Raw genomic sequence first — 20,107 nt, 5'->3', positions numbered from 1 at the left:
GAGGGAGGAGTGGGAGGAGGGGGAGGAGGAGGGGAGGAAAAGGGAGAAGGAGGGGAGGAGGGAGAAGAGGAGGAGGGGGAGGGGGAAGAGGAGGAAGAGAGGCAAGAGGAGTGGAAGGAGAGGAAGGGGGAGAGGGAGGAGGGAAGAGGGGAGGGAGGAAGAGGGGGAGGCAGGGAGGAAGGAGGAGGGGAGGGAGGGAGGGAGGAGGGGAGGGAGGAGGAGGGGAGGGAAAAGGAGGGGGAGGGAAGAGGGGAGGGAGGATGAGGGAGAGGGAGGAGGGGAGGGAGGAGGAGAGGAGGGAAGAGGAGAGGGAGGAGGAGGGGAGGGGGAGGAGAAGGGGAGGGAGGAGGAGGGGAGAGACGAGGAGGGGAGGGAGGAGGGGAGAGACGAGGAGGGGGAGGGAGGAGGGGAGGGAGGAGGAGGAGGGAGGAGGGGAGAGAGGAGGGGAGGGAGGAGGAGGAGGGAGGGGGAGGGAGGAGGAGGGCAGAGACAAGGAGGGGGAGGGAGGAGGGGAGAGACAAGGAGGGGGAGGGAGGAGAGGGAGGGAGGAGGGGAGGGAGGAGGATGGGGAGTGTTAACATAATGGAGCGCTTACCATGTTCCACGTACCACTCTAAGCACTGCCCGTACACACCTCATTTAATCCTCATCAAAACCCTGTGGAATTAAATCCTCTTACCCTCATTTTCAAGGAAACTGAAGTCGTGGGAAATTTATTGAAATGCCTGAGGTCCCCAAGGCAATGAGCACCAGAACCAAGATTTGAACCCAGGAAGAGTGACTCCAGAGCCCCCCTCTTAGCAACTCCACATGGAGGGGAGTCCTCACAACTATGCCATTAGGTAGGGGTCGTCCCAATACCCACTAATCAAATGATGAAACCGAGAGATGGAAGCGCTTGCCCAAGGCCTGATTGCCTTCAATCTGGGGGAGTTTCTTACCAAAAGCCGTCCCTGTCAGATTCAGCAACCGACCTGCAAACAGAGGACAGAGAAGTCATTAGCTGCCTTGGAGATCTGGCCATGAGCCACCCTCTCACCCAGCCAGGCTCCATATTTCCCTGGGTGCCAAGGTCACGGTGGCAAGTTATGGAAGCAGGCGTTGGTATGTGATGAAGAAAACCCAGTCTCTTCCTGGAGATTTACCTGCATCAGCTCATGAGTTCTTCGCACCTTGCCAGGTGAGACAGGTGGGACAGTAGCCTCTCTTGGCACCACCCCCATCCACTGTACCAGGTTGGCACACTCATCTGACAGCTGTTTCACTGGTCCAGAAGTGATGACAGACAGATGCAGGAGTGTAACAGCACAGCCATCCCCTTGCCTCTGAGCAGGTGAACGTCTCTGGTGCAATTCACACTCTAGAGCTCCGGCGGGATGGGCTGTGGCTAAGCCTTTCCTGAAATGCCTTCTGAGTGGCTAGTTTCTCCCCCTGCCCTATCCTGCTTCCCTCACTCCTGCAAGTGTCTGCAAGTGTCTCCTGAGAGCCCTCTCTTCATGAATTACTCACACCAGAATCCTCATCTCAGGCTCTGCTTCGACGGAAACTAACCAAAAGCAGATGGCAATCCTTATTTTTGTTTCTTTTGTTTTTATCTTTTTTTAAGAAGGTAATAATTGCTTGTTGTAAAAAAATTCGAACAATGCAGAAGTGTATAAAAATAAAAGTGAAGGTCTCCCCGTCCCCCATCCTCATACCCAGAGGTAACAATTGTCAAAAGCTTGAGTGAATCCTTCAAGGCTGGGTCCTATTCACAACTCAACTGTGCAAATATACGATCAAATAGAAATGAATTTATAAATTCACACAATTTTCTTAACACAAATAGGATCATGCAATCTACAATCCGCTGTGCTCTCTAATACAGTAGCTACTATTTACACCTAAATCTATTAAAATTAAATAAAATGAAACATGCCATTCCTCAGTATATCAGCCATTTTTCAGCTACTCAATAACCACATGTGACTAGTGGCTGCTGTGGATCTAGAACATTCCATCATCATGGAAAGTTCTGTTGGACAGCTCTGTTCTATTTCTACTTGCTTTTTCACTCAACAGTATGTCTTGCAAACCAAGAGGAGCAAAATTTGTCAGGCATTGAAGCTGTACAATGGGCACATGGGTGTTTGTTATACTGTCTTCCCTGCCTCTGAGTGTTTAAATATTTCTATAATAGAAATTTAAGAAAATAATACATTTTGGGCGACTTTCCATGTCAGTCCATATAGACCTAACTCATGCTTTTTAACAGCTGCATAGTATTCCATTGTATCCATGGGCTATAGCTGCGCCAGAAATAGCTAGGTAGCCAAAGATCAAACAAAAACTCCACACTCCCCTTTCCGTGGTGTGGAATTGTCACTAGGAGGCAGCCGCCCAACCATGGACTACATTTCCCAGCTCACCTTGCATCCAGGTATGGTCATGTGACCGTGAGCAGAAGTGAGATGTGTCACGGCCAGGCCTAGGTTTTTATCAAGTGGGTGTGCCTTCTCCACTGTTTCTTTCCCCTTCTGCCACTGTCTGCAGAAGTCTCTGAGACCCTAGCTTGGCTGAGCCCCAATACAGAAGGATCTGGGTCCCTGAATCATCCCATGGAGGAAAGCCACTCACTAGCCAGAAATATCTGCGTTGGACTCTTAAACAAACAAGAATTAAATTTCTTTTTATTAAGCCACTGACAGTTTTGGGTTTATTTGTTACAGTAGCTGGAGTTACTCTAACAAACACAACAATTTACCCAATCAGTCCCTGAGTGTAAACAAACATTTAGTTTATTCCAGGTTGTTACCAGGATAGTATTAACATGCCCATTCTTGAGTATATAGCAAGGTATCTCTGTATGTTATATGACTATCTCTTTGGAGGAAATTTCTGGATGAGCGGTTGCTGTGTCAAGTGTATGTCCATTTTTATAACATTTTATTAAGTGTAATATATATAGAAAAGTGCAAGTATCATAAGTGTACACTTCGATGAACTCTCACAAATTTAACTCACCTGTGTTTATGCATTTTTAATCCTGATAGTACAGAATTTTCTCAAATGTTGAGCCTTTTGAATTCCCATTTATAAATTCCTTGTACAACCCTCTACCATACATTTCTCACACTCTCTATGTGGGGCACATATTCTTCATTTATCCATCTAACTTGCCCACACTCTGCCAGGCTTGGACTGGGTCCCAGAGCTATGGAGATTAATACAATCTCTTTCTCACCAAGCAAAGGCTTTCTGGGCTCAGGTTTATTAAAAAATTTTATTAAAGATTTTTTATTATTTAAAAACAATAGTTTTTTTAAATCAAGGATGACCTTTTTGGGCATATATTGATGTAATTTTCTCTTTTCCACTTATAGGGATGTGACCCCCCCCCCCGGCTCAAACCCATCCTGCCAAAAGATTTCATCTCATTCAGGAAAATTTCAGATGTCTTAGCTGCAGACACACAATGACAGCCAAAGGTAATGTTCAGATTTTCATTATCAAATTGGGTTTTTGGGTTCCCAAGAAGACATTAGTCTTGAAAGCAAAGCCTCACAAGATGCATATATTTTGGGAGTCTAATGTACAAAATGGTAACTATAGTTAACAATACTGTACTATATACTTGAAAGTTGCTAAGAGTAGATCTTGAATGTTCTCACCACAAAAAAAAAAAATGGTAGTTATGTGAGGTGATGGAGGTGTTAGCTAATGTTATGCTGGTAACCATTGTGCAATATATAAGTGTATCAAATCAACATGTTGCATGCCTTACACTTGCACAATGTTATATCTCAATTCTATGTCAATAAATGTTTTTTTCAATAGCCAGGCTTGGAGGACTGGAAGATAGAGATTTCATTAAGCTGTGGCGTAGAGAGGACTCAGGATATGATGTAAGGGAAATACCTATTATATAGGAAGGGTGAAAACTGAAGGAAGCTAAAAGAGAGCTAAGATGAAGAAGACTCACCAGGATTCCTGTTTCTCTGCCATCTCCCCTCAAGGCTAAATCTAAGTGGAGATGGGTCACCTGAGAGACTTCCAGATAGGAGTGGGTGAATTTAGGGGCATCAAGGCTAAGGGGTGACTTCTCCCAACAAAAGCTTTCTTTCTGCTGTTGCCACATCCAACATGGTGTGGGGGCCAAGGATTAGAACAAGCAGACGGGGAGAGCTAGTAGGTGACCCAAGAAAACTCTTCTGGTTTCTGTAGCCTGGACATGGAAACCAGGAGCTACTGCATGGACCCCTGGGAGATGCTGAGCTTCTGAGAGGATTGATGGACAAGCAAGAACCAAGATGGGGCCATGCTTCATCTGTAGACAAAACACCCCACCTGGAGTCCACACTTCACAGCTACAAGATCCCATAAGCTGCCCCTATGCCAATACCCAGACACCATGTTGGGAGGAACAAGGGTAGGGTGAGAAATTTTGAAAGATTAAGTCTTCATAGAATATAAACTGCGTTTCCCAAATAAGACTAAACCAAGAAACTGAGACACTGAGAACACTGAGAAAACTAACACTGTTTTCCTCCTCTATCCAGTGGGAGCTTATATGGAAGATGAGAATACTTAATGAAACATTAAAAAAATGCATTTTTTTCCACATTGAGTTGTAGTTTGAGTAAATTTCATGCCCATTCCCACCACGCTACCATTTATGAAGCTCTTATCATGCACACCAGGTGGTTTAGAAAGTTACCCCTTTTGACTCAAGCTTCACAACATCCCTGTGGGATAGCAACCTTGTTATCTGTACTTCATAGCTGAGGAAACTGAAGATCAGAGAGGTAATGTGACTTGCCTGAGGTCACACAGCAAGTCCAAGGCACAAAGGAAAGAGCCTGGAGTGGGAACCAGGAGACCTGGAAGTTATCCCTTGTTCTGCCACTAACTAGCTCTCAGCAAGTGACCAGCTGTCAGCCTCTGAACAAAAGAATCTCCTCTCCAGAAGACGTCCTCCCACCACATCGGACATATGGATTCTCTTGGACCAACTTACGCCATGCCGCTAATTCCGGTGGGGTTGATGCGAATATTCCGCAGCTACATATACCACAACCTCCTGTGTAGAAAGAAAAGAAAAATACCGTGAAGCAGCAAGAAGCTCTTTGGGCTCAACCTTAAAAATTACTCCTGGCATGGCCTCAGGTTTGATGAGCTTACAGGAGAGACCCAATTGAGTGAGAAACATACATTATTGCACATAATCTTCACAGCCACCATTTCTGCCTTTCTGCACTTTATTTTGGTTTTTCATTTTGATTGTATTCATTTTCTTTTCAATTACAAAAATAGCTCCACCCGGTTTTCAAAGACGTACAATAAAACACGCATTCTCAAAAGGAATGACATCTCCCCCAAAAGGGCAAAACTTGGTTCTTTTGGGAAAGATGAAAAAAATCTTACTCTTTTATGTATAATACACATATAGATATACATATAATACACAAATAGATGTACAGTCTATCTGTGGTATTAAAATTTCATGAAATGGTAGGGCAATTAGTTTTTTTAAATATCTAAAAGGCAGTGTAGTCCTCCAGCATTTAGCTGTTCTCCAACATCATCATCATCATCATCATCATTATCTCTCACCACCGTCATCATCACTATCATCACCACCACCATCATCACCTTCATCACCACCACCATCATCATCACCACCACCACCACCATTATCATCACCCTCACCTTCAACATCATCAAAGTCATCATCACTACTCTTTGCTGGTTGACTTCAGGGCATAACGAGGGGTGCTAATGGCTAACACCAGTGCTGACACCCCAAAGCAACAACCCTGCATTCCTGCATTTGGAGTCCATGACTTATCTGCTCCTTCTGATGAAGACTTCCAGTCAACCAGTTCCACAGACCCAAACTCCCAACACTCCAACTCACCATCACTAACTGAAATTCTCTTGCTCATGAATTATCTTAGAGGCAACCGAGTATCGTATTTAAGCATACCAAATCTGGCATCAAAATATGCGGGTTTAAAAATCTGGCTTCACCAATTACAGACCATGTGGCCTCAGGAAAGTTATTTAATCTCATCACACCTAAGTTTCTTCCTTCATAAAATAGGAGAACCTCTACAACAGCAGAGGAAACCCACACTTGTCACTTAGCAAAGATCCCTCATTCTTAGATTTGAACCCATGACCCAAACTCACAAGACATGTCAAGGAAACCACAACGTAGAAGATAAACAATACCAAGAAAAACTGACGCCTAAAGAAGAAGCAATAAGAGGACAGACAGAAAGTCTCCATCTCATTGTTCTGATCTCAGCACAAATATCATCCCCTCAGAAATGTCTTTCCTGACTTCCGCCTTCAATACAACCCCCAGTCACACTCTATAACAACTTCTTTCATAGCACTTATTATTACCTGAAATGCTTTTGTTTATTATTTGTGGTAGCATAGTGTAGTGATAAAGCATACAGACTCTGGACCAGACTGCCTGGTTTTAAACCCTGACTCCACCCCTTACCCGCTAAGCTGTCTTGGGCAAGATATTTAATCTCTTTTGCCTCAGTTTTCTCCTTTGTAAAATGGAGCTATTGATGACCCAATATCAGAGAAATTCTGTGGAGGTTGAGTGCATTCTATATTTGAGGAACTTAGAATGATGGTAAGTGGGTGGTTGCTGTTACTGTTAGTGGATTCTTTTCCGCCCACCCCCTCCCACTAGGATGTTAGCCCCACGAGAGTAGGAACCTCATCTGTTTATTCACTTCTCTATCCTCACTGCCTAGAACAGCTCCTGATACATAGTAGGTACTCAGGAAATACATGTCAAGTGAATGGCTATAAACGAAATCTGCCCTGACAGATGGAATTCCCTGAGCTAGAGTGATTTTTGTCGAAGGTCCCCCAATAAAGGTGTTTGCAGTGTCCAACCCACATTTATGACCTCTTGGCTGGACGGTCCATGGCCCTCCCTTTTTCCTACAGCCTGTTTCCAGCCCAGGCTTCCCCGAGTACCCCATTCAGCCTCACACTCACCCCAGAAGAGGAGCAAGCTGAAGGTCCACATCATGCTGCGTTTCTGTCACTCAAAGAGGGGAAACTTTTCTCTGTTCTCCAGGTTTTCAATTACAGGAAGTGCGGGAAGAGGGCAGGGGTGGAGCTGGAATTGCTCAACACTGTGAGAATATCATGACCCTTTTTGCTGAGTTGCTCCCACTAAATGAGGACAGTGTGGCAAACCCCTTATTTTCTCCTCTCATCACCGTGAAGAAAAATTGGTCTGGCTGCTGTGTCACTATGTTATCTCTCTCCATGTCTCTCTCCTTCCCTCCTGCTCTCTTTTTCCTTTCCCCACCAACATCTACCTCCCATCTCTCATCACCTTCCTCCATTGCACCCAATGATAAATGGGCTTCCACCACTTGCCTCCAATGAGGCAAGCCCCAACTCAAGGGTCTCTTCCCAGCCTGCTCCATAAAAATAACGACCACAGCCATCATGTACCAGGCACTGTGTAGACACATTGCCAACAAAATTTAATTTCATCATCATGTCAACATCGTAAAGTAGGGATTCCCACCCCCACCTATTTTACCAAAAATTACAAAAGGAAACTGAGGGTTGGAGAAGAGATGTGACTTGTCCAAGATTACTTGGACCTGAGATTTGAGTCCAGGACCCTCTGAATCCAAAGTCTAGAGTTTACTCATTTCATCTGCCTTCAGCTCTCCACTATATCTGATCATATCCATCATCACCTCAATGCACAACACTCCCATCCCATTCCCAGCTCCCCAAGCCAACCCAACACACACACATGCGCAATCTCATAAATATGGAGGTCTAGTAACACCTTAGTTTGGGTCCCCCAGAAGCAGAAGCTGAGACAAGAATTCTGGTAAGGGTAGATATGCAAAGAGGGCCACCAAAACTCCAGCTAGTGAGGGGGTAAGTGAGATAGGGAAGGGAAAGAGCCCACAGCAGGTGTGTTATCAAGCAGGTTACACAGTGAGAAACTGGATCTTAATCTCCCTGGTACCTCTGGAAGGCAGCATAGAGTGCACTCTTCAGAGTTATCCCAACTGAGGGGCGAGGGAACTGGGGTGTTTATCCACCAGCTCCTGTCACTCACAGATTGAGGCTCCAGAGTGTAACGTTCTTGATAACAAAATGCAGTGGCTGGCAGATGTCAGTCTAGTGTGTCCTGAGGGGTTGAGGGTCACGGGGGTGGGCAGGCACCAAGAGTATCTGCTACAAGCTAAAAAACGAGATGGAAAGACCAGCCCCAAGTTCTTGGGAAGAAAAGCCCTACTTGTCTTTGCATTCTCCCTTTTGATCTGTGCAAGGCAAGATACCCATCCTGGAGTTATGATCACTGAAGCAGATTCATCAAGGGACCCTGCCCCAGTGAGGCTGCAGTTAAGAGCCAGCATGAAAATACAGCAAATTCCACCAAGAAGGAGGATAAACAGAGCTGTGTTGTGTTTGAGAAGCACTGGAGGGTAAAAGCAGACTCTGGAACCAGCTTGCCGAGGGGTTCAAATCCCATTTCCACCGCTTGCCAGTCATGTGTTGTCCCGGGCAACTTCTCAATCTCTCTATGCCCCAACATTCCCATCCATAAGATGGGCCCAGTAATGGTAGGATCTACTTCGTGTGGCTGACATGAACATCCGAGGAGTGGTCATATGTGACGTGCCTGGAACAGAGCCTGGCACACAGGAAATCTCCAAGCGTTGGCTATCACAGTGAGAGGGTCTGAGGTCAGACAGACCTGGGATCAAATGCTGACTCTGCAAGATATTCCCAAAGTGACCTTGGGAGATGACTTTCCTCTCTGGGCCTCAGTTTCTTCATCTGGAGAATAAGAATAACAATAGGTCCTGTCCCAAAGGATCGCTGTGGAAGGGATGCAGTAATGTCTAGTAACATTGCTACCTGGGAGGGGATGCTGGGACTTGCACTTTCTTCTATAATCCTTGTGCAATGCATCCAGGAGTGTGGACCCTAGAGGCAGAAAGACCAACGGGGTAGCTTTAACAGATGTCCACAAATTCTTTGATACTCCTGCGTTCAAGAGGGGGAGCCTAATTCCTCTCTCCTTGAGTGTGAGCTGGATTTAGTGACTTGCTTCTAATGAACAGGAAAAGGAGGATGTGACATTGTGTGACATCTGAGACACCTGAGGTTGTAAGAGTCATTGTGGCTTCCTCCGTGCTCTCTCTTTCCAGGATCACTCACTGAGGGGAAGCCCGTCACCACGCTGTTATGACACTCAAGCAGTGCAGTGGCGAAGCCCCTGTGAGGAGGAACTGAGATCTCCAGCCCTCTGCTCGACTGCCACCTCATTAGAGACCTCAATCTAGAACCACCGAGCTAAACCACCTCCAGATGCCTGACCCCGATACAGTATAAGAAAATAAAAATATGTTGTTTAAAGCTGTTAAGTTTTGGAGTAATTTGTTACACAGCAAGAAATAACTAACACACTGAGAAGCAACGTTTCCCCATCAGTAAAATGACGATAATAACTTCATAAGGTTTGAGGTTTCATGTGATAAAATCAAAAAATCCTGCGTGACAGATTAAATGCTCAAGAGTATTAGTTACTATTGTCAATATGATTATCCCACTATGCCAAATGGCTACAGCTACTCATAGGAGGCATGGTACCAGCCACAATTGAATTGAAGAGGTCGCCAAAGATCATTTCATCCAGTATCTTCTGAAGTGGGTGAAAGGGTTGAGGCTTTATCCTCAGGACAATTTAAGGAGGTTCAGGAAGGGAGTAATGGGCAGGTTGGTGTTTTACAACACTTGTGCTGTGTAGAGTGGGTGTTGCACAGGATGTGGTCATGGGTGGGGTGACAGGGAGAAAGTGAGGCTCATCCAACAGAGAGAAAAGAGTGGTTGTGGTCTGGTCTAGGACAGGGGCTGTGGAGATGGAGAGGAATTTAGGAAGTAGGAAGAGAATTGGGGTAACATCAGGATGTGGGTGGGGAGTCTGAGACAGAAGGAAGAGTTGACTTTTGGAGGTTGCATTAAGGAATTGGAAGGTTTTCTGATCAAGCCCAGATTCCTCCTGGGGATGGGAATGGGATGAGGTGATGAATGAGTCTTCTGCTGCTGCCATAATGAATCAGCACAAACTTAGAGGCTTGACACAACACAAATTTATTATGTCACAGGGCTGGAAGTCAGAGTCCCACATGAGTCTTATGAGGCCGAAATCAAGATGGCAGCTGGTCTGTGCTCCTTCTGGAAGCTCCAGAGGAGAATCCGTTCCTTGCCTTTTCCAGCTTCTGGAGGCCACCTGCATTCTTTGGCTCAAGACCCCTTCCTCCAGCTTCAAAGCCAGCAGTGTAGCCTCCTCAAACCTCTCGCTTCAAATCTCTCTCTCTCTCTCCTTCTTCTACCTTTTCCTCTTTCTCTCTCTCACCCTCTCTATCGATAGACAGATAGATAGATAGATACACACATACATACATACATACGTACATGCATACATACATACATACATATATAGATACATAAATACATAGAAACATAGATACATATATAGATACACAGACACATAGATCCCAATCTCTCTCTCTCTCTCTCTCTCTCTCTCTCTCACACTGTCCCTCCATCTCCTTCTCTTATTCTCTCTCTCTGACTCTTGTTCTTCCTTCTTAAAAGGACCCTTGTGATTACATTGGACCTGCCTGGATAATCCAGAAAAATCTCCCCATCTCAAGATCCTTCACTTAATCACATCTGCAAAGTCCCTTTTTCTGTGTAAGGTCATATATTCACAGATTCTAGGGATTAGGATGTGGGCAACTTGGGGTGGGGAGCCACATTATTCTACCTACCACAGATGGGGTCTGGGGTCTTGGTGAGTGATTGAGCACACAAGATGCCCTTCACCCTTCAAACCCAAAAGAAGTGACCAAGGCTATAAAATCTGGACCGCAGAGGTCCTGCAGGGATGAGGGAAGGCGTAAGGGGAGAAAAAGGGGAAGGATGGGGTGGAGGAAATGAACCATTCTAGTCAAGCGATTGCAGAAACCTAACCCCTTGTGACTTTCCCAGCAAAGGGGAAATCTAAGGACACTCAAGACGGAAGAGGTCAGCCTGGAGGAGCCCCAGAGATGTCACTCATCCTCACACTGTGTGGAGGGGGCTCCAGGGAAGCCCTGCCCACCTTGACCATGCTCATTCTGTGTTCTAAACCTTCCCATGGCTCCCTATTACCTTCAGGATGAAGTCCAGGGTCATTAATATGGCACTCGAGACCCTGCCTCATCTTACACTGGTCTCCCCCTCTAGTATCCCCACTCCCCCAAAACGCCAGTCATCCTAAACTAATTGAAGCCCCTTGTAGCAGACACTGTTGATGCCTCCCTGTCCAGCCACCCTTGAGCAGCTGGTGCCCCCATCCCCCAGCTTCTGGGAGCATTGCCTGCTCACAGCTCACAGCTTCCCCTTCCCCAGAGGACTACTTTCCAGCCCAACAGCTGCACAAGCCCTCTGACCCTGCCCACAGCCAATAACTGGTGGTCACAGAGGTACAAAAAGCCAGCCCTCGCCCCAAGGTGAGATCAATTCGGTGGTGTTGTTCAGGCTACAGGGCTTCCCAGGGGATTAGGCTGAGGCTAGATTCCAGCTGAGACCACCTCCTTGCTCAGCTCCTCCCTCTGTCCTACCCTGCTCCCCTCACTCCTCCTCTGCTAAATGTCCTCCCTCAATAAACCCAGTGCACAAGAATCCTCATGGCAGGGTCCAAGTTCCCAGACCCCAACCAATGCCCAATTATGTTAACATTTTTCTGCACAGGTGATATTCAAAGTATAGGATTCCTGGTCTGGGCAGGGCACTGACCATACAGAATGGTCACTGGTAATGAGCCTCAGACAAGATCCTAGGGGCCACCGCTGGTGCCAGCCACTAACTCATTAGTAGCTGGATTGTGGGATAGCTTATATGCAGCTGGACTGAAGTCATGATTTACCAACTAGAATGGAAATATATCCATACACTTTTTTAAGTGCAAGATGTACAATGGGTTGATTTTATACATTTATATATTGTAATATGATTACCACTGTAGCATCAGTTAACGTCTCCATCGTGTCACATGATTATCAATCATTATTTGTGGTGAGAACATTTAAAATCTAGTCTCTTTGCAACATTCAAGTATACAATATGATATTGTTGACTATAATCACCATGCTGTGCGTGAGATCCCAACAACTTATTCATCTTATAACTGCAAGTTTGTACCCTTTGGACAACATCTCCCTATTGCACCAACTCTCCAGCACCTGGCAACCACCATTCTACTCTCTGTTTCTACAAGTTCAGCTTTTCTTAGATTCCACCTATAAGTGAGGTCATACAGTACTTGTCTTTCTCTGTCTGACTTATCTCACTTAGCATAATGCCCTCAAGGTCCATCCATGTTGTGACAAATGGCAGGATTTCCTTCTTTCTCATGACTGAATAATATTCCATCATATATATGTCACATCTTCCCTATCCTTTCATCTGTTGACAGACAGGTTGTCCCCACATCTTGGCTATTGTGAATAAAGATGCAATAAACATGGGGGTGCAGATATCTTTTCAATATCCTGTTTTCATTTCCTTTGGATATGTACCCAGAAGTGGGATTACTGGATGATATGGTATTTATCCAAGAGAAATAAAAGCATACCTCCACAGAGTGACTCACACACAAATGTCCACAGCAGCTTTATTCACAATTACTGAACACTGGAAGGAACCCAAACGTCCATTGACAGGTGATATATCTACACTATGAAGCACTGATTTGCTCAATGACGTGGATGAATCTCCAAGACATTATGCTGAGGAAAAGAAATCTGACATAAAAGACACAAAGGAGTAAATGCTGGAATATTTCTGTGCTAGTCAGGGTTCTCCAGAGAAACAAAACCAATAGAAGAGAGAGAGAGAGATCTTAAGGAATTGGCTCATGCAATTGTGGGGGTTGGCAAGTGCAAAATCTGTAGGAGAAGCCAGCAGGCTGGAGACTCAGGTGAGAGTTGATGCTCTAGTCTTGAGTCTGAAGGCCGGACACTCAGGCAGAATTTCTATATTTCTACATTACCGTCTGGAAGCAGAATTCCTTCCACTCTGGGAAACCTCAATCTTTGCTCTTAAGGCCTTCAACTGATTGGATGAGGACCACCCACATTATGGAGGGCCATCTGGTTTTCTCAAAATCTACTGATTTAAATGTTAATCACATCTGAAAGATACCTTCACGGCAACACCTAGACTGGTGTTTGACCAAACAACTAGTCCCCACAGTCTAGCCAAACTGACACATAAAGTTAGCCATCACACAGTCCAACAATAGGAAATTCTAGAGGATACAAACCATATATAGGGGAGAGAGGAGGAACAAATCAATGGTGGCCTAGGGTGAAGCAGAGGGAGGGATGGATTAGAAAAAGCCTCGAGGAAAGTGAGGGGGACGATGGAAATGTTCTTTATCTTGATTGTGACAGAGGTTGTCAAAACACAGCAAATTTTACACTGTGAAAGGAAGCGGTATGTTGTACGTGAATCATCCCTCGATAAAGTTGTTAAAATTGGCTCCAAAATAGAGTCCCCACCATTCCGCCAATTTATTTTATTGCCCATTCTATATAAAGGGACCAAATTATTTTATGCTATATAAAGGGACCAAAAGACATGAGTTTTGAGTTTCTCCAGAGAAGCGTGGTCTCTTAAATTTGTTTTCATATGGGGCTTGATCTCATTTCAGAAAGATAAATACATTTGACTTTAGAAAGCTAAGAAACAACCTCTAGCTATACTTCCTTAGAAATTAAGATAAAACAACAAAAACGTGTACAGTTTCTATTTCCTAACTGCACGCTGACTGATAAATATTTCTTGGAAACCCCATCCTCAGCGATAGTTAGGGCTCGGCCACACTCTTTTCAGTCTACATTGTGTGCTGTTGTGTGAATTGTCACAATTTGCTTTCCCATCCCCTTGTAGCAGATTCCTGGTGTTTGCAGGCCCTGCCGGACACACACGCTCCCTCTGCAGATTACTGCAGAAACTTATTTCCATGAATGCTCTTACTTATCATTCCCTCTCACAAGAGGCAGAAGGAACAGCTAGAGGAACTGGCACCCTAGACCTTCAGACACTCCCAGAAGTAGAACCAGAGGAAGATGTGAAAGTGCAGAAGCTTGGAGAGGAAAACAATACATCATCACATTTGCTCCCCAAGCACAGGGCCCACGGGCCAGAATTTCAGGGAAGTAGATCTGCAAGAATCTAGAGAAGAAAAAAATGAGCCTCCAGGCCTAAGCCTCTGAGGGGGAGAAGGTTCTAGAAGGAGAGGGATGTCTGAAGGGTACAGCCCAAATCAGGGACAATAAATTCTGTGAGCTTAGAGGACTGGCTTTTCTGGCAGATAGCATGAGTTTCACAGTATTAGTTTGCTAGGGCTGCTGTAACAAAATATGACAGTCTACGTGGTTTAAACAACAGACATTTATTGTCTCACGGTGCTGGAGGCTGGAAGTCTGAGATCAAGGTGTCAGCAGGGTTGGTTTCACCTGAGACCTCTCTTCTTGGCTTATAGATGGTCACCTTCTCCCTGTGTCCTCATATGGTCTCCCTTCTGTGCATGTCTGTGTCCAAATCGCCTCTTCTCATGAGGACACCACTCATATTGGATTAGGACCCACCCTAATGACCTCATTTTACCTTAATCACCTCTTTAAATGCCTTGTCTCCAAATACAGTCACATTCTAAGGTCCTGGGGGTTAGGGCGTCAACATACAAATTTGGGGAGACGCAATTCAGCCCATAACATCCGCATTCCAGATCCAACCACTTAATATGTGAAATAATACATGGAAAGCATTTGACAGATTAGGAAGTACACAGTAAATATATATCAGCTACTATCACTATTACTATATACTGCATACAAATATGTACACATACTATTTTTACAGGATATTACAACGAGGCTCTCTCTTAATTTGGCTGCAGCCCCCAAATGTTGGAGAACATAATAAGAGGAAACAACAGAGCTTTATTATTTCATCCAAGCAGAGCTTGCAAAGGAGATGACTAATAATGAACCTTCTGACTCCTTTGACGAAGGTTCAGCAACTGTTTCTGTAAAGGGCAAGGTAGGAAATATTTTCAACTTTGCAAGCCATAGGGTCACTGTTGTAACTCCAGTGTTATAATGTGAAAGCAGCCATAGATGTTATGAATGGATGTGGCTGTGTGCCAATAAAACTTTACCTGTGGACACCAAAATTTGAATTTCATGTACTTTTCATGTGTCATGGAATATTATTATTCTTTTGACTTTCTTCCACCATTTAAAAATGTAAAAACTGGGCCGGCCCTGTGGCTTAGCGGTTAAGTGCACGCGCTCTGCTACTGGCAGCCCGGGTTCGGATCCCGGGCGCGCACCGACGCACTGCTTCTCTGGCCATGCTGAGGCTGCGTCCCACATACGGCAACTAGAAGGATGTGCAATTATGACATACAACTATCTACTGGGGCTTTGGGGGAAGAATAAATAAAATAAAATTATTTAAAAAAATGTAAAAACCATTCACAGAAGCACTATTACCAATAGCCAAAAGGTAAACAGAGCCTAGATGTCCATCAATGGATGAATGGATAAACAAAATATGGCATAGCTATATAATGGAATATTATGCAGCCATGAAAAAGAGTGAAGCAATCCACAAACAAAATAGAGGAAGATTGGCAACAGATCTTAGCTCAGGGTGAATCTTCCTCAGAAAATGAAAAAAAATTATATTTGTTAAATTCCCAATAATCTATAACATTCCAGTTATTAGAAAATTAGTTAAAAATCATGATGTTACCAACAGGTATCTGATTATCTCCAGACTCTGCACTCCATATATCCATTGTACTCCGGGATTTAGGAAGTGCCCTCAGGAGAGAGAGGCTGTCTGTTGTTTTGACTGCACTCCCTGCCCAGAGAATGAGATTTCCAATGAGACAGGTGAGTATATGCCTTACCTCTCTGTTATGTCCATTATTCATTCGAGGAAATGTCCTGGATGAGAACCGCAGAGTTGAAATGCTTCCTTAGTCAATTTAATAATTGACTATTATAACAGGCCACTCTCCTTCTTGAATTAAGTTCATGTATCCTAAATAAAAATCAAATCAGCATTCCAAATCCAGCTATATTTTATAAGAAGGCCATATCATGACTAAGCTTGGGTCATGCCATGTAATTCAGTACTCAAGTCTCTGAGAAAGGAGAAAAAATAATCTCTATAACTGCAGAAAAGGACATTTAATTAAATTCAACACCCATTCATGTATTAAAAAAGTAACAGCAACAGCAAAAACAACTCTTAAAAAATCAGGAATAGAAGGGAACTCTGTCAATCTCATAAAGAGTATTTACAGAATCAAAGTATATGGCGCAGTGTTGAAATCAAGGATAAGAGAAGAATGTTCATTATCATTGCTTCTACGAAACACACATTGGAGGTCCTGCTTAATGCAATATTGGCAGGAAAAGATATAAAACGAATAATTTATTGGAAAGGATGAAATAAAACTGACATTATCTTCAGATGATATTATTTTATAAGTATAAAATCCAGATAAAGTAATGAATTAACTGAGTTTAGTCATGGCTGAATACAAGGTTAATATTCAAACAAATTTTTATTTCCATCTACCAGTCATAAGGCATTCAAAATTTAAATTTTACAGATGACATTTGCAACAGCTTAGATGTTTGAAATACCTAGAAATAAATCTAATGGAATTTTCGAAAGGCTTCTGTCCATAAGTTTAGAGAAATGCATTTAGAAAAATAAAAGAAGACTGAAGGAAGTGGAAGGATAAACAATCTTTATGGCTGAACAGACCCAATATTTTACAGATGTCAATGCTGTCCAAATTGATCTACTGATTCCATACAATTGTCATGAAAATTCTGACCTATTTTGTTCTGGAAATTACAATTGATAAGATTCATATGGGAAGTAAAAAGGAAAAGCATAGCTAAGATGATCTTGAAGACTAAGAATAGAGTGGGAGGAATTACTATACCTGTCATCAAGTATTATAGCATCACAATAGAGTAGTTTCACCATGAGGATAGACAAGGAAATCAATGCAACCAAATGGAAAGTCCAGATACAAACTGGTCATATAGGGGCTTATATATGGACACCTTATTTACAACAAGGAAACACTCAGGAGTAGTGGGAAAATGAAAGACTTTTCAATAAACTATGTTGGGTAAATTGGCTGTCTGAGCATGGAGAAAACAGTGACTCTCTAACCCTAACTCAGACCATCCACAGAAATTATTATCAGGCAGATTGTTGTTCTAAATGTGAAAAGTAAGATTTGAAGGAACATACAGAGGAAGGAGGGATTCCTCAAGCAGAAGGAAAAAACATGCATTGATACCTACAGGGACGAGTGGGCATGGAACAGTTTGAGAACCACATAAAGATTTAGGATACTTAAAAATCAGAGAAGAGGGAGCAGAGATAGGCAAGACCAAGGTTATGTAGTGTCTTTTTGGTCTTTCTAAGAGTTTATGGGATAATTTAATCGAGGATAAACATGATCCCATTTTCATGTAGAAATATCACTCATGATGCTGGAATGGGGCAGGGAGTCAGATTAGAAAGTTCTTGTGATAACATAGGAGAGAAGTGACTAGAATCTAAACAACAGTAGTAGAAGTAAAATCAAGATGAAATGTATTATAGTCATTTTGGATTGCATAAAGTGTGTCATTTTGAAATTCCCTAGGAATGAGGTCTATGACTTGGTCATCTCTAATTCCCTGGATCTTAGGAAATTGTCTGGCTCATGGTGTTTTTCCAATGCGTGCTGGGTTGTGGAATGAAAACCTCCAGGCCATACCTTACACGGGTGTAACTCAGTGAGATACGGAGGTATTTTGTCTCTCTTCTGAGAAAAAGTGTTCTTAGGAAAATGAACATAAATACTGAGAATAATAATAGATTTATTTAATTAACCATATAAAAGATGGGAAGTATTAATTGGGAATCATTCCCCACAAAGCATTCTTTCATTTTGTGTCCAAAGCAACAAAGGAGGACAATTTGGCTAACTTGTCCCATGTCCTTCTTTGAGGACATGTGAATAATAGAGAATGACTGAACCTGGGCTGATGACACTTTGCATCTCTCCCCAGACATGGATCAGTGTGTGACGTGTCCAGATCATCAGTACGCCAACAGAGACCGAGATCGCTGCCTCCAAAAAGCTGTCACCTTTCTGGCTTATGAGGACCCCTTGGGGATGGCCCTGGCCTGCACAGCTCTGTGCTTCTCTGTCCTCACAGCTGTGGTCCTGGGGGTCTTTGTGAAGCACCTAGACACTCCCACAGTCAAGGCCAATAATCGGACTCTCAGCTACATCCTGCTCATCTCCCTCACCCTCTGCTTCCTCTGCTCCTTACTCTTCATTGGTCGTCCCAACACAGCCACCTGCATTTTTCAACAGATCACATTGGGAGTTGTATTTACTGTGGCTGTTTCCACTGTCTTGGCCAAAACTAGGACTGTGGCTGTGGCCTTCCAGGTCACTGTACCAGGGAGAAGGATGACGCAGTGGTTGGTGTCAGGGGCACCTAACTTCATCATTCCCATCTGCTCCTTTATCCAGCTGAGTCTCTGTGGGATCTGGCTCGGAACCTCTCCTCCCTTCATTGACACAGATGCACACTCTGAACACGGCCACATCATCCTCGTGTGCAACAAGGGCTCGGTCACTGCCTTCTACTGTGTCCTGGGACACCTGGGCTCCTTGGCCCTGGGCAGCTTCACTGTGGCTTTCCTGGCCCAGAGCCTGCCTGACACCTTCAGTGAGGCCAAGTTCCTGACATTCAGCGTGCTGGTGTTCTGCAGTGTCTGGGTCACATTCGTCCCCATCTACCACAGCACCAAGGGTAAGGTCATGGTGGCTGTGGAGAGCCTCTCCATCTTGGCCTCCAGTGTGGGGCTATTAGGCTGCATCTTTGCCCCGAAATGCTACATTATTTTCCTAATGCCAGAGAGAAACACAACAAAAGTGTTAAGAAATAAAAAACATTCAGGGAGACAATAATCAAAACATACTTTTTTTCCATGGGTCTCCCCAGAATTTGCATACACCTGAAAAATAAACTACCATTTTTTTGTGTGTGTCTGTGTGTGGGGGTGAAGATTAGCCCTGAGCTAACATCTGTTGCCAACCCTCCTCTTTTTGCTGAGGGAGACTGGCCCTGGCTAACATCTGTGCCCATCTTCCTCTACTTTATATGTGGGATGCCTGCCACAGCATGGCTTGAAAAGTGTGGCATAGGTCCACGCCCATGATCTGAACCTGTGAACCCCTGGCCACTGAAGTGGATCATGTGAACTTAATCACTGCCACCAGGCTGGACCCTAACCTACCATATATTTGCAGGCAGACTTTAAGTACCAATTAAATTTCCCTTACATCTCAGGTGAACTTATTGTTTTACATTTCTTTTGGCTTTGTACAATGATCCTCGGGCATTAAATGCACAAATAAACAAATATGAATATTACCTCAGATTAATTTTCCTCTAAAATTATGTGTGTTAAATTACAAAAATGGGCCAACATTAGTCCTCTTCCTCCATCTGTGTGTTGTGGTAGTACCATCCCAGTTTGACTCTGCATGGGCTTGGCCTTGTAACTTGTTTTGGCCAACGGGACATTAGCAAATGACACAAGCAAAGGCTTGAAAAACACTTGCTCATTGTTGGTACTTGTCCTTCTCTGGCTGCCCTTGGGAACCCTGAGGCCATTAATATGTGAATGAGTCTAGATAGACTTCACATCTCCATCACTCCAGGTGACTTCAAGTCAACAATCAGATATGTGAGTAATGCCGTCTTAGACCATCCAATCTCAGCTGAGCCACCAATAGGTCCAGATCAAAATAACTTCCCAGTTAACCCACAGAACCTTGAGAAAAAATAAACTATTCTTATTAGAAGCTACCAAATTTTAGGATGGTTTGTTATACAGCAGAAGCTAACTATCAGTTAGCTACCATTAAATATGTCCTCTCATTATTCGTGTA

General features: G+C 43.9%; 1 protein-coding gene and 1 pseudogene across 1 annotated transcript in view; one reads left to right on the top strand and one right to left on the bottom strand.

The window, feature by feature from the left end:
- Positions 1–7,076, bottom strand: part of LOC101406272 (adhesion G protein-coupled receptor E1-like) — a 40,840-nt gene extending 33,764 nt beyond the window's left edge. The window contains exons 1-3 of the mRNA XM_087427942.1: positions 7,009–7,076; positions 4,997–5,059; positions 942–974 (exon numbers count right to left, since the gene is read on the bottom strand). Coding sequence (XP_087284068.1) covers positions 942–974; positions 4,997–5,059; positions 7,009–7,042 — 130 coding nt within the window. The 5' untranslated portion in view covers positions 7,043–7,076. The remainder of the gene's footprint in view (positions 1–941; positions 975–4,996; positions 5,060–7,008) is intronic.
- Positions 7,077–10,945: 3,869 nt separating this feature from the next.
- LOC147911584 (vomeronasal type-2 receptor 116-like) lies at positions 10,946–19,171 on the top strand (annotated as a pseudogene).
- The last annotated feature ends 936 nt before the right edge of the window (positions 19,172–20,107 follow it).

The sequence above is a fragment of the Ceratotherium simum genome, unplaced genomic scaffold (genome assembly GCF_057802395.1).
Source record: "Ceratotherium simum simum isolate JZ-2026a unplaced genomic scaffold, ASM5780239v1 HiC_scaffold_43, whole genome shotgun sequence".
NCBI lineage: Eukaryota > Metazoa > Chordata > Mammalia > Perissodactyla > Rhinocerotidae > Ceratotherium > Ceratotherium simum.
The sequence above is the reverse complement of the archived record's forward strand: the minus strand, read 5'-3'. Positions and strand labels throughout refer to the sequence as shown.